The sequence below is a fragment of the Eretmochelys imbricata genome, chromosome 16 (assembly GCF_965152235.1).
Source record: "Eretmochelys imbricata isolate rEreImb1 chromosome 16, rEreImb1.hap1, whole genome shotgun sequence".
Lineage (NCBI taxonomy): Eukaryota > Metazoa > Chordata > Testudines > Cheloniidae > Eretmochelys > Eretmochelys imbricata.
Window position 1 is genome coordinate 14,798,266 of NC_135587.1, and position 14,245 is coordinate 14,812,510.

Below are 14,245 nucleotides of genomic sequence, written 5' to 3' on the forward strand. Positions count from 1 at the left end.
AACTGCTACACATTTATGGTTGTTACTCTGTGCAGGGAACAGAACTTTGGCTTGGGGCTTTGGCTAGTAGGCTAGAGAAGAAATATCCCTGCTGAAGGCTAATGGGAACATGTAGATGTTGCTTTTTCAACCCTTCATCTACAGGGAAGATTTACCTTTACCAGTGAAGGATTGATTGTGCTTGTTCTGAAGACGGGATCTGGGCATAACCAGAGAGGAGTCCCTATTGAATCAAGATTTGCTGAAGTGCTCAAGGAGTTACTTAGGTAAGAGCTTTAGTGTATATGTACTTGTGTGGAAGAAAAACAGCCCACCCTGATCTTAGCTCACCCATTCCCACAGTCAAGTATAACTACTGCTTAATCTCTCGCCAAGGGAAATTGACCCACACTACCAATTATCTCCTCCTAACCTTAAAGCCAGTTAAAGGCAAGGTACGTGTCTATATGGTGCCTTGTTTAAACAGCCATTGTCTGCTCACATTTGGCTCCAAATGTGTTTGTCAAGACTGGCATGTTTCCATGATTTTTTACATTCTAACATATTAAAAGGTACAGCATAGCGCTACTGCAGGAGAACTAGATGACTCTACACTAGGGTTAAACCTGAAAAATGCATAGAGAACAGCAAAAACTAGTTCTAATCTTTTAATGATTTACAATTATTTTTGACACAGTTAAGAGCATTTAAAAATGTAAACTGCAAATATCTTTCAATGGCAGCCTAGACATTTTTTTAAAATTCACCATCCCATCAAAAAAATCTAACTTGTGTATTCAGTTATACTGACATTTTTTCCATGTGATAGAGCCAACACAGCTAAGCGTGAAGTCAACTCTAGTCTGACATACTTCATCAACAGAACTAAATTCACCATTAAGAAAGGATTCTGCAATTAGATGTACAATCCAGAAAGACCCCATCTTGACATTCACATACCACAGTGCTGATAGTGTGTTCTGCCCTGTGCAAGACACAGCCCCGGCCCCAAGGAACCTGCAATGTTTTTCTGGTGTCAGACACAAACATAGAGCCTCCTGCTGTCTTTCAGTGGCTTTTTCAGAGTATAACAGTATTCTAAGAGAGCTTACCTACCTTGAAACCTGAGTGCAATCTGCCAATGTGATAGCCATCCATTTGGCTCTTGTGTCAAGTGCTAACCCCTGAGTAATGAAAGATACTAAGGCACCAAATAAGCGTAACAGTTTTTACAAAACCTGATGATTAGAAATATTTTCAGGACTAAGTTTCAGTGCGGAGGGCTCTCCTTTTTTGAGGCTGGGGACTGACACATGATCTTTGCAATGCCATATAAGAACTTGTAACTTGTAATTAAACAGGTTCATTTCACTGTCCATTCTGCTTAAACTGAAGAAATTAAGTTTACTCGTTAGTGTCATCTTAGATAAAAATGGAAATCTTCCCAGTATCTTTAATACAATACCTGCACCTACTTTAACACTTTAAAAATAAAGAGGAGACTTTCTCCTTTTGAGTTAAAAAGTAAAATAAGTTGAAAACCTAAACAGTACGAAATACGGTAGTGAGGAAAACATCAAGACATGGATTTAGCAGTACTGTTACCAGCTGGGCAAGGAAATAAGGATTCTGGCTCCAGCCCACTGTTACCAGTTAAAAACCATCTCAGGGCATACAGAAATACCTCCTTCACTGCCACTCACCCATTTACTATTTTAATTTAAGAATATGTAATTAGAACAATATTTTGAGGGAGACTTTTCCCAAACACAAGCTATAGGTGAGAGTTAGAGCTGAGTAAGTGAGATGCACAAATAATGCAGTTGACAAATGTTACTTTTTTCTGTTCAAGAATGGTTTAAATCTGAGAAATCTATATTCACTGAAAACTCATGAATTTCTGTATCGAATAACAGTCTATGGTCAGTTTTAAATGTGCATTTCATTATGTTTAAGTCAATGGTATCATTTTGTTGACTTGTATCTAAATAGCCACCCCATCACAAAGCATACGTTTAACAGTTCAAAACTTGAATTTGGTGCATAACAGCTTTTTCTCAGGCATATTAGCAGTTGTAAAGCTCAAATCTTAGTGGAAGGCATGAACCTCCTGCATACAGTCAAACTGAGGTTTGCTTTTCATTGTCCAAATATTCATTCAAAACTTTCCACTATTTTCCCACTAAGGCACATTGGTCCTGACAGTAAGAATTATCCTGAAGAAAGGCCACATTGCCTAAACTGATTCTGGCCTGATTTATCAATAATGAACTTTTTCTTTCTGCTGCTATTCCCTAGAGTGGATGTGGCACCAACTGAGGAGGGGAGACTGAGAAAATAAGTGAAAACAGCTATTCAGGAAGTCCCTGCATTTGCCTCAAGAGTTTTGATGAATATGATTAGCAAAAAGATGTAAAGACTAGCATATTCACATTCACTCAGACCAGAAATCATCCCTTCCTTGCTGCCCAGAACCAAGAAGTCCCCTTTTAATAGAAGTTATTTTACTTGGATATGAAGAACAACCATAGAGCCACACTGCCACTTAATCTTCTTGTAAGCAGACTTGCTCCTGCAGATGGGATAGTTGTACAAGTTGCATGGTTCATTATAGACTAAATTCCCCCTCCATTGAAGCAGTAGGAAATGGGTTACAACACAAGTGCTTTCTCTAACAAATCACACAGAGGTTGTTCCTGAGAGTCCTCTAAATTTCTTTCTTAAAGCCCTTAGCACAGATGCACCATGACAAGCAGCCTCTATCCCTTAAAACCTGAATGACTAATTCAGCAAGAGGACCTGCATTTCAGTTCATACTGTAGTTGTACTTTTCCCTCTTGTAATCAAACTTGGATTACATCATTAAATCCTACATTCTATAATTAAACAGGGTCCCTATCCTCCTGAAAGTATATTTTCTCCCATGTAACGAGGCGGCAGGCACAGAAGAATCTCCAGAGGTTGAGAATGACACCTTGGTCAAAGGGGTTGTCTGACTCACAGTGTCGGAGGTAGGAGATGCGATGGTGTGACATGAACTCCCAGGTGGTTGTGTTACATGAGACCAAGTACAAGTGTGAAACCAGCAGCAGCATCACTACAATGGTGAATATGGCTATCACAACGAAGGACAGGAGAAGGAAGATGTTGTGCTGCAGCCACTCCCAAGATTGTTCGAAGTAAAGGCCTGACCTTTTAATTAAAAGAGAAACATGGCTAAATCACACTGGGTTAGATTATACAAATCAGCTTGACTCACAAATACTGCACTCCTGATTTGCATGCTGATAATATTTCTGCGGTGTTTTACAGCTTCAAAGCATTGTATAAACTTTGACAGCAGCTGCAGCACCAAGACTCAAAACAAAGCTAAGTTCTAAATACACTGGAACAGACATCGGAAAAAGATCTTGGACATCTATACCTCTGTACAAATTAAGTTCTCCTGACAATTAGAGTGTCCACTGGCACTGCATGAGAAGAGCTGCATGAGAACAAAGCCAGGAGACACTAACAGAAGATGGTTTATGGGGAGTTTCACTTGCCTGCCATTTAAAAATATAGGTTGCACGATAATTGAGGGAAAGTTAAACAGTCACCAACAATGCAAAATTATTTTATATTCATTTAGTTTAAGCTTAAAGCTAAGCCATATGGACTGTTACAACCCAAAATATCAAACTGCATAACTAATCACCTCAGTTCTGTCAACTGAATAAACAGTACATCACTGTTGAAAGTCCCACAATGTTCGTACAAAGTGGAAAGAATGGCAGCTGACTTTAAATGGAATATATCTACTGCCAGATGCCAAAGCCTGCTCCCCTCTTTTTCCAGAAGTTTTGATGTTGCTGTTACCTCTGGAAAAACCAAGGTTGTATTGCAAGTAAGACTACCTGCCCCTCATTTATCAGGGAGTGTATGTCCTATATCTCTGGTTTTAAGTGCTGTAGCTCGGGTAACTGACAATTTAAGTCAAATCACATTTCCAGCTTTTTTAAATGATCCCCCGTTCTAGAATTGCCTTGTCCATCTGCTCCCACTGCCTGAATGGACTCAGGCTTTTTCAGTGTTAAGGCAGTTCTCAACCATGGGTATGTGTCCTCCTGGGGGTACATCAACTCATCTAGATATTTGCCTAGTTTTACAACAGGCTACATAAAAAGCACTAGTGAAGTCAGTACAAACTAAAATTTCACACAGACAATGACTTTATACTACATTATACATTGTACACTGAATTGTAAGTACAATATTTATATTCCAGTTGATTTTATAAGTGTATAGTAAAAATGAGAAAGTAAGTAATTTTTCAGTAATAGTGTGCTGTGACACTTGTAATTTTATGTCTGATTTTTGTAAGCAAGTAGTCTAAGTGAGGTGAAACTTGAAGGTACGCAAGGCAAATCAGACTCCTGAAAGGGGTACAGGAGTCTGGAAAGGTTGAGAGCCACTGTTTTAAGGAACACCACACCCTCTTGCTTAAGTGGATATGTTAATCCTCAGTGGCAATAATCAGAGTGGTGCTGTGAGGAAAGCTGGTTACCGTGTACAGGCAAGGAGAGAACATACCAGCTTAACTCCAGCCATTGCTATCTTGCTCTACATTCCGCAGGATTTTGGAAGGTCCAGCTCTTATCAAAACTCTCCAAGACCTCAAAGACAAACTGTCCCTGCCAGAGGCTGCCACTTAAAAGTTCTTACCACGCAACATGAAAGGCCCACAAGAGAACCACAAGCTGTACAGCCAGGTAGACTATAAAGAGTGGATGATTCCTCTCTCCTACGCAGTTCTCAATCCAGGGACAGTGATGGTCATAACGACGTACACAGTGCCGACACAGCTGGCAGTGCTTGGCTCGCATTGGTTGCTGTGGAATAAGCAGATACTAAGAATAGTCTACCCATATCCAATGCCCTATTTTCTATAAAATAGCTGGGAAGTCATCCAGGTCAATCGTCCTGCAAAGTGAGACAGTTCCCTCTACTCTCCCTTCAAAAACAATTATTTTAATACTTGTATAATGCCTTACAAAGAAAATCATCCCCCTTTTACAGATGGGAAAACTGAGGTTAAATGACTTGCCCATGGCCAGTACTTTGCTATAAAACTTCCCTTAACTAGCTACAGAATAAAGTTGCAAACATATAAGGAAAGGTATTAGCTGAAACAAGAGCTCAATACAGTGAACTGTGGATATTTAAGAAAAAGGTGACCAAAGTCTGACAGTGAAAAACTAGGGCACCTGCCATTCAAGGGAATGTTTTGAGTGTGTATAAGAAAAGGTTTTTGGTTTTTTTTGTCTTTAGGGGCATGTGGATGAGAGGGTAGGAGAGAAGTATCCACTCCTCTCCTGATATTGGGAGGAGGGCTGGTCCAAGGACTAATGGGGAGGCATAGTTGGGGAAGGGATGATGGCAACAGGTGACATGCCCCCTTATTGAGGTACACATACAGTTTGCCAGTCTCTTATCTATTTCAACAACAAGCTGGCTGATAGCTCTTTCTGCTGGTCAGTCGTCAGGTATTTACAGAAGCTGGAACAACCCTGGATTGTATAAAACTGACAGAGACTGCGACTGAAAACAGGCATTTCTGGGCTTCAGGGATGCATATTCAAGAACTAATTGGATGAAGGAAAAAAAAGAGCAAACTATGCTTTTTACAGTTAAAACTAGCTTTTCTTTGGTCCTAAGCATCTAAACAAGCTCATACCTGCCAGAAATCTGCTCTTGCTACACAATCCACCCAGATGAACTCTACCTTTTGACTTTACTAAGACGCTTTCAAATAAAGTCTTTGAAGATGCAGTGAGGCCTCAGTTGACATGGCAACAAGGAGGCAGGAAGCAGGGTTTTCCCCAATGTAGAGTAAGAAGAGAACAGTACTTTTTGTGAACTGCCAAGAATATTTGTATTAATCTTGAAAATTAACAGTTTCCCATTTAAAAATGTTTAGTTACACAGACTAACATGGCTGTTACTCTCAAAAGTAGAGAGTTGTCACTTTGGATGGGCTATCACCAGCAGGAGAGTGAATTTGTGTGGGGGGGTGGAGGGTGAGAAAACCTGGATTTGTGCTGGAAATGGCCCAACTTGATGATCACTTTAGATAAGCTATTACCAGCAGGACAGTGGGGTGGGAGGAGGTATTGTTTCATATTCTCTGTGTGTATATAAAGTCTGCTGCAGTTTCCACAGTATGCATCCGATGAAGTGAGCTGTAGCTCACGAAAGCTCATGCTCAAATAAATTGGTTAGTCTCTAAGGTGCCACAAGTACTCCTTTTCTTTTTGTGAATACAGACTAACACGGCTGTTACTCTGAAACCTTTCATCTCAGGATTGTACCTGAACCCAAGTTTCTAATTCTTTCTGCTCCTGCCTTGGCTTTTCAACCAAGATAATACTGTAAGTTTACAAGAAATGAGTGATGCCTCCAGCCAGTTCAACAGCTGAGTGATGGCTAAGCATAATAATGTGCTGGGCAATAACAAAAGATAAGTAGCCAGATGAGCACCAGCTCACCAAGCAGTTACCCCAGTTCCTTGACCAACTGCTGTACACACATACCTTCAGCATGCAGTATCCACAGCGCCGCAGCCAAACATTGCTTGGAAATTGAGGCATCATTACTCTTTGCTCTTCATTCATCCCTACCTACAGAAAGGTGATAAGAAAAAAGAGGGGACCTAAGACTATTTCGATATGCCAAGCTAGGGGTGATTCCCAGTTTGTACATACATCCATACACTAGCTCTCGTCAAGCTAGCACGAGTATAAATCAGGGGTAGGCAACCTATGGCAGGCGTGCCGAAGGCGGCACACAAGCTGATTTTCAGTGGCACTCACGCTGCCTGGGTCTTGGCCACCAGTCCCGGGGGCTATGCTGCTGGCCTGGGGTTCCAGCCGTCAGCCTTGCTCAGCCCGCTGCCAACCCTGGGACCTGGCCACTGGTCCGGGGGGGCTCTGCAACTGGACCCAGGCTGGGGCTGTGAGGGGTGCAGACAGGGACAAGAGGGGGCACAGCTCAGCATCCCCACCTTAAAAGTTGTTCCAGCGCCACCGTACTGGGATATTTTTAAGTCCTGATTTGCTGCTTACATCACTATCATGCCACGTGGAACAGTGCACTGTGTTTGACATTGAGATTAGAATGTACATGCAAGAACAGGAATCAGAATTTTCTGACATATTTCAAGATTTCCAGCGATTTGGTCCAATGCTTCCTTTTATAATTAAACCTGAAAAGTTCAACGAACACGACTTGGATTTGTCTGTATTTCAGTGGATGGGTGTTGAAGATTTTGAAATGCAGCTCATTCAGTTAAAAAGCTCAGAATTGTAGGCATCAAAGTTTAGAGATTTGCAGAGTGCACTTGAAGCTACCGAGAGAAATCATGGGGCATCTATTCTGACCTGCTGGACATCCGTGCCCATGTTTAACTGTTTGAAGAAAATCACGTTTGCAATGCTTTCAGCATTTGGATCCACATACTGTGAACAGGTATTTTCACACATGAAATCTGTCCTCTGTCCCTCTCGGAGCCAGTTAACAACTGATCACTCAGAAGCCTGTGTGCAGCTTAAAGTATCCAAATACGTGCCAGACATTGGAAAACTCAGCAAGGAAAAGCAAGGGCAAGGATCACACTAAACTGATAAGATCTGCATTTTAATTTAATTTTAAATGAAGCTTCTTAAACATTTTAAAAACCTTATTTATTTTACATACAACAATAGTTTAGTTATATATTATAGACTTAGAAAGATACATTTTAACAATTTTAGAAGGTATTACTGGCATGTGAAACCTTGAATTAGAGTAAATAAATGAAGATTCGGCACAGCACTTCTGAAAGGTGGCTGACCCCTGCTATAAATAGTAGCACAGCCATATAACACAAGCAGCAACAGCAAAGGCACAGTTTAGCGGGGCAGAGTACAAACCCGCCTGAAACTGATATTTGGCACGGCTACTATTTATACTTGCAGTAACTCGATAAGAGCTAGCTCAAGTACATGTACGTGAGCTGGGAATCACACTTGTAGCTCATAGTGTAGACATCCTAAGGGTGAGCAGCATGGTTGATTTGTACTCCAGACTCTGGAGAGAGGGATGTAAAGTGTCTCAGCAGCCATTAGTCAGCTGTCTCTTTTTTATACAGTATTATAGTCACAACTCTCTCACGGTTTAAGAACATTAAACATAGAGAACAATTCCCTGAGAAGTACAGAAGCTGTTAAGAGACAAAGGAGACAGACCCAACACACTGTATGTATGACAACCTCAGCAATGCAGGGAATCCCATGAAATCCTATTTAATACAATTGATACACACACATAACTGTTCAGAGAGTGGGGCTATTTTAGCCATTGACAACCAGATAGGGTGTGGAGACAGAATGAAACTTTGGCATGGAGCTGCATAGGATATAAGTAGTAAGAAGACTGCTCTATCTGCCTCAAAATACAAGGGAAATGCATTTGCAGTATAAGCAGTGCTAGTTGTTATATATACAGATCAAAATTCACTTACGTTTTGGAAGATTAAAGTGATAATGGATATTAAATTGCTTGTACAAGGCAAGATAAGGTGTCCAAGCATGTTAAAGAAGGATACATATAAAATACCTGGAAATATTTCCATCTAATTAAAGCACTCATCTGATTTTTGTACAAATAGATCTTTCAAGAGGGATACAGTAACAGAACAATTACCTTGTTCAGTAAATACAGTTGTAAGGAATATTTTCCTTCCAGAGTGCACCTCTTTCCTGGTTTTCATATGCACAGCAATTGGCAGTAGTGAGGGAATATAAGGCTAATATAAGAATAATATCTGTTCTTCTCAGTAAAACAAAGTGGGAGAGCACGTGAGTGCTAGGGGAAATTGAGAAGGGGGCATGGTATGATAAATGCACCTAGCAAAATTGTGATTCCTGAGGCTCACTTTATAGAACCTAAACTCCGTGACCTCTTCTGCTTTTGTACACGTTTTAAGAGTCCTCTATCCTAAATGTCAAGACAGTTTATATTGCATATTCTTATCCAGTATGTTGCAAAGAAAACCGAAATCTACAGGTTTTATAACCAGGAAGGTTGGTTCCCACTTTCCTTCATTCAGTCAACTACGATTCAGGTTAACAGAATGATTTACCTTCTCTTCCTCATCAGACTCAACAAAGCCTGGATCCATGAGAGACACTACAAAGTACAGCAAGACAGAGCATAGAACTAGTAAGACAAATATCAGTGGCTGCAGCAACTCTCCATGCTCTTCCTGCTTTCGCAGATCTGAAAGAGTAAAGAGAAGGAGTAAGTCCATGTGAAATGTTTGGGGCAACAAGTTATTCTCCTTGATCTTATTAGCTATAGGATTCAAAGTGGGGCTGAATTCCATATTAACTGTGGAAAGTATGCCTCAACTGCTCAGGAAGTTGGGACCCATCACGGCTGTCCCCTCTGTAAGGGGAACTATTTACAGAGAGCCCTTACAACATACTTAAAAGATCAGCAAACAGCTTCCCATTGATTTGCAAGACCTTCCCCAAACACTACCTGTACTTCAGTCTCTCTTCACCTTCTCCTGCTGTTCTGCAGTGTGCTGTATAAAACTATTCTAGAATTATTATGATAGCTGCATTTAAAAACTGCCTATCACTGCAGCATCTAGGTGCCAGAGTAAGATTCAGGGTCAAAGAATCCAGTAAAAACAATATTTATATATGAAGAGATCAATATTGATTATGTTAAGCATTATATTAATCAAATACCACGGAAGGTACTTTTTATTATAACCCCCCATGGTTTATAGGTTTTCCATTATAGTGTGTGACTAGATTAGATTGTAAACTCCTTCGAGTAGGCACCAGGTCTTCTCAAATGTCAAATACCAACCCTCCTTCCCGCCCTACAAACAATAAGAGTGAGGTTTCCCATCTATCTGAGTAGGACAGGGATCTAGTTGTATTGGGTAGGGATATAGCAGTTTCCTCTGCTCTCACTTCCCCAGCTTGGAGGTAATTTTTTTTCCTGCCAGATACGATGGTGCACTATTGCCAACTTCAAGTGTCCAAAAATCACAAGTCTGACTCCATCAAAACATATTTTTAAAAATCTCTTATTTGAAGGTAATGAACAAGGGCGGCTTTCTGGTTTTTGAGTCTTCAGAGTTCATATTTTCATATTATTCTTGTAGCCCAGAGGTGGGTAAACTATGGCCTGCAGACCACATCCGGCCCAGCTCCTTTGAGCTCCCGGCCCCTCCCTTGCTGTCCCCCCTCCCCTGCAGTTAGGCCGCCATGCGGGCAGAGCGGCTTGTGCCCACCCATGTCCCAGGCTTTCCAACAAGCCTGTCCTGTCGCTCTGAGCGGCATGGTAAGGAAAAGGGGGAGGGGGAAGGGGAGGTCCCAAGGGGCAGTCAAGGGACGGGGGCGGTCGGATGGGGCGGAGGTTCGGGGATGGGGATGGTCAGGAGACAGGGAGCAGGGGAGTTGGATGGGGGATTGTATGGGGGTGGGGTCCCAATGGGGGGGGCAGGGAGTGGGGGGTTGGATGGGGGTGGGGTCCTGGGGGGGCAGTTAGGGATGGGGGTCCCAGGAAGGGGTGGTCAGGGGACAAGAAGTGTGCAGCGGGGGGTGGGTCAGGAGTCCCGCGGGGGCTGTCAAGGGGCAGGGGTTTGGATGGGGTCGGGGTGGTCAGGGGACAAGGAGCAGGGGGGCTTAGATAAGGGGTGGGGTCCCGGCAGGTGGTTAGGGGCGGGGGGGGTCTCAGGAGGGGGTGCTCAGGGGACAAGGAGCAGGGGGGTTGGATGGGTGGGGAGTTTTGAGGGGGCGAAAAGTGGGAGGGGGTGGATAGGGGGCGGGGCCAGGCTCTTTGGGCAGGCACAGCCTTCCCTAACCGGCCCTCCATACCATTTTGCAACCCCGATGTGGCCCTCAGGCCAAAAAGTTTGCCCACCCCTGTTCTAGCCAATGAGGGCCAAACACTTTTTAAAAATGAAAGCTGTCTCACAATCGCATGACTCCAGGCGATGGGCCTGTAAGAAAAGCAGCCAACAGCGCGAATAATCCTGAGCTGGCAAATCTGGGTGAGTTGGAGAGGGGGCCAAAACAGCAAGTTCATGGCGGGAGCAGCCAGGCCCCGCCGCCCGAGGTGAGGCCGACTTCCGCCTGTGGCCCCGGGGTCCGAGGGGCTCATGTCCGGTGCTTAGGGAGCTGCCCTCCCCTGGCGAGGGGAATCCCGGGGCGGCCCGAGGAATGCCGGGTCTCACCTGTGCGGTGCAGGAAGAGGGCCAGAGCGACGCCCCAGCTGATCCCCGTGTGCGCCACCCTTACCAGGTAGCCGCCGCCCCGTACAGCCCCCTGCCCCATCGCCCCAGCACAGGACCGGGGGGCGGCGGCAGCGCCCCGGCTCCAAACCCGGAAGGGCCGCGCCGGTTCGCAGGGCGAGGAGCGAGGGTTGGCCGGGTGGTTGCCATGGCAGAGGGGGTGGGGCGTAGTTCTTAAACCGCATTAACAGTTGTGGAGCCGCGGCGGCAGAGCACGGCCGGGGCTAAACTCGTTGGCTACCTGCATTGATGCCTGCTGGGGCACCTGCGGTGGAGGGGCTCCTTCACTCGCGCTGTGTAAGAAAGGGCTGAGCCTGGCCAGCAGATCGAGGGAGGTGATTGTTCCCCATCTATTCTGCACTGGTGAGGCCGCATCTGGAGCACTGCCTCCAGTTTTGAGCCCCCCCACTACAGAAAGGATGTGGACAAATTGGAGAGAGTCCAGTGGAGGGCAATGAAAATGATCAGAGGGCTGGGGCACATGACTTACCAGGACAGGCTGAGGGAACTGGGCTTGTTTCCACTGCGACTGCAGAAGAGGCGAGTGAGGGGGGATTTAATAGCAGCCTTCAACTACCTGAAGGGGGGTTCCAAAGCGGACGGAGCTAGGCTGTTCTCAGTGGTGGCAGATGACAGAACAAGGAGCAATGGTCTCATGTTGCAATGTGGGAGGTCTAGGTTGGATATTAGGAAACACTATTTCACTAGGAGGCTGGTGAAGCACTGGAGTGGGTTACCTAGGGATGTGGTAGAATCTCCATCCATAGAGGTTTTTAAACCCAGCTTGACAAAGCCCTGGCTGGGATGATTTAGCTGGTGTTGGTCCTGCTTTGAGCAGGGGGTTGGACTAGATGACTTCCTGAGGTCTCTTCCAACCCTGATCTTCTATGATCTCAACCAAGGCTCTGCAAATGGAGCTCAGGCCAGATCCCAGCACAATTAATGCTTTTTATTTAAGCAGGCATTATAGGAAGCAAAAAAATGTAGGAAGCTATCACAAGATTCTGCTCTCTCATGGCAATGGTGCTCATGAAGGTCAAATGTGCATTATAGCGACCTGCAGCAAGGACTGGCCATCATATACCCATAACTAGGGAGTTCCACTAAAACTACCCACAGGGATGCTTGAAGCAGGGGAACAGGATTCTCAAGACCCTGTAGCAGAGCATTTGGAGTGAAAAGTGTAGCTCTGTTTTGTGAGATGGTCTCTTAGGCAAAACCAGTTGGAATATATGCAGCTGTTATACCTGTTGCTCTCCATTCACTCTAGTGATAAATTAAACACAGACTGCACTGGGTCAGCCATACATGAATTAGCTCAACCCAGGCAGTCAAATCAATACAGAGCTTGTAAAATCCCTGCTACAGCTCATGTGTGAGGACCCAAAGCATTGTACGGGTTTTACAAGCAATGATCTGTCCCAACATCTTTTCACTTCTAGTGTATACGGAGCCTTGCTGACAATGATTTTACACTGTAATTTTTTCCATCCATCATAGCTAGAAAACAGTACCATTCTTCTCCCTGCACATTTTATCCTCCTCCACATGGCAAGCAGCTGATTCCTTCCTGTTATTGTTTGAGTATAAACCAGACTGTTTATTTTCCTTCCTTGGTTGTACATCAGCATTCTTGATTATTTCAGGCCATCTGTGGGGATATAGTGAGTCAGTTCTTTCTCCGCTGGTCCCATGACAGTAAAGTGCAAACTGTTAAAGGTGCTCAGGGTTGACTATAAATAATTTATTTGAGACAGCAAAGCTGAAATGTTGAAAATGATATTTAGAATCTCTAGTTCATTCCCCATCATGTTTTAACAACCTGAAAGCAAATCCAGTAATCTTTTTGTATTGGAGAAAGCCTTCCAGGGGTAAGACTGAGCCTGTACTAGCGCTTTGATGATGATATTAATTAAAATTATGGAGGAACCATCATAAAAATATGTTTCTAACTCTTTTGGTTGTGCAGCAAAGCTTCCCACAGGGACCCAGGGCAGTAGTCAGGCTGTTCTTCCAGATAGACAAGAGAGGTGGGAACTGCCTTCAGTTAATCTCAATGGGGTATTGATCTGAAGCTTAAGGATAGCAATTTTAAATAGCAACAACATTAACTATTTCACTGCTGATCCCTTTAGCAGACACATTCATCTTCTGTGTGACTGCAGGGAGTGCCCCCTAGTCTGATGAAGGGAACTTCTCTTTCACCTTTGTGACTTAAACTATACATTAAAACATGTAGTGCGCTATTTACCTTGCTCTGCAGCTTTGAAATTGGTACAGAGCTTGAGGCTTTCCTCTACCTTAAAGTTTAAAAACCAAAAAATCACCAGATAGATAAAATTTGGGCTTAATTCTAGAAAATATCCTATATTGAATTGGACATGAGTGCGGCAGGGCTCTTACAGTATAAAATCTAGATTCTGATGGCATCTACTCAACTTGGAATTTTACACAAACCACATCACAGCTGGTAGAGCGCCTCTCTCAGTACATACTGAATCACTGCACTACTACATTTCCAGCTCCCTAGGGACAGTTCAGATTCATACTATTCCCCCTTCTCACCTTGCCTATCCAGGCCCTGCTGAGAACCTGGCACTCCCACTGAATTCAATGGGAGACAAGTGTACTCAGGAGCTTGCAGGATTGGGACCGTTAAGGAGAAAGTCACAGTGGCACTAAAGCAGTGTAAGAGAGTCCTTCCCACAGTCAGCTTCCCCACTCAATATGGTTATGCCCATGAATACTGGGAATATCCACTGCAGATATGCCTGGTGACACTCTGCCAAGAAATATGTATAACTGAATATAGTCCTGATTTTTCCATCCACCTCACTTCATAACAATAGTCTTCTTCCCCCACCCGCTCCCAGTGACAAAAAATCATCATATCCCTTTGAAGTCATGAAAGCAAAAAGTAACTGAACTGGATCA

At 43.8% G+C, this 14,245-nt stretch overlaps 1 protein-coding gene across 1 annotated transcript; it reads right to left on the reverse strand.

Annotated features, from left to right (window-relative positions):
• Positions 1 to 632: 632 nt before the first annotated feature.
• Positions 633 to 11,402, reverse strand: ZDHHC12 (zDHHC palmitoyltransferase 12). Its single transcript, XM_077836078.1, has 5 exons — positions 11,255 to 11,402; positions 9,140 to 9,276; positions 6,552 to 6,638; positions 4,684 to 4,850; positions 633 to 3,171 (listed from the first exon to the last, which is right to left on the reverse strand). The coding sequence occupies exons 1-5, from the start codon at positions 11,352 to 11,354 to the stop codon at positions 2,862 to 2,864; spliced, it is 801 nt and encodes a 266-aa protein (XP_077692204.1). The 5' UTR covers positions 11,355 to 11,402; the 3' UTR covers positions 633 to 2,861.
• Positions 11,403 to 14,245: the final 2,843 nt, after the last annotated feature.

Excerpts from the sequence above, each read along its gene's own strand:
- ZDHHC12 (XM_077836078.1), bottom strand. The coding sequence starts at position 11,354 with ATGGGGCAGGGGGCTGTACGGGGCGGCGGCTACCTGGTAAGGGTGGCG. Across the intron at positions 6,639-9,139 it reads AGTCTGATGAGGAAGAGAAG|GTAGGGATGAATGAAGAGCA; the intron begins GTAAATCATTCT and ends ACCTTTCTGTAG. Across the intron at positions 3,172-4,683 it reads TGGGCCTTTCATGTTGCGTG|GTCAGGCCTTTACTTCGAAC; the intron begins GTAAGAACTTTT and ends TTTAATTAAAAG.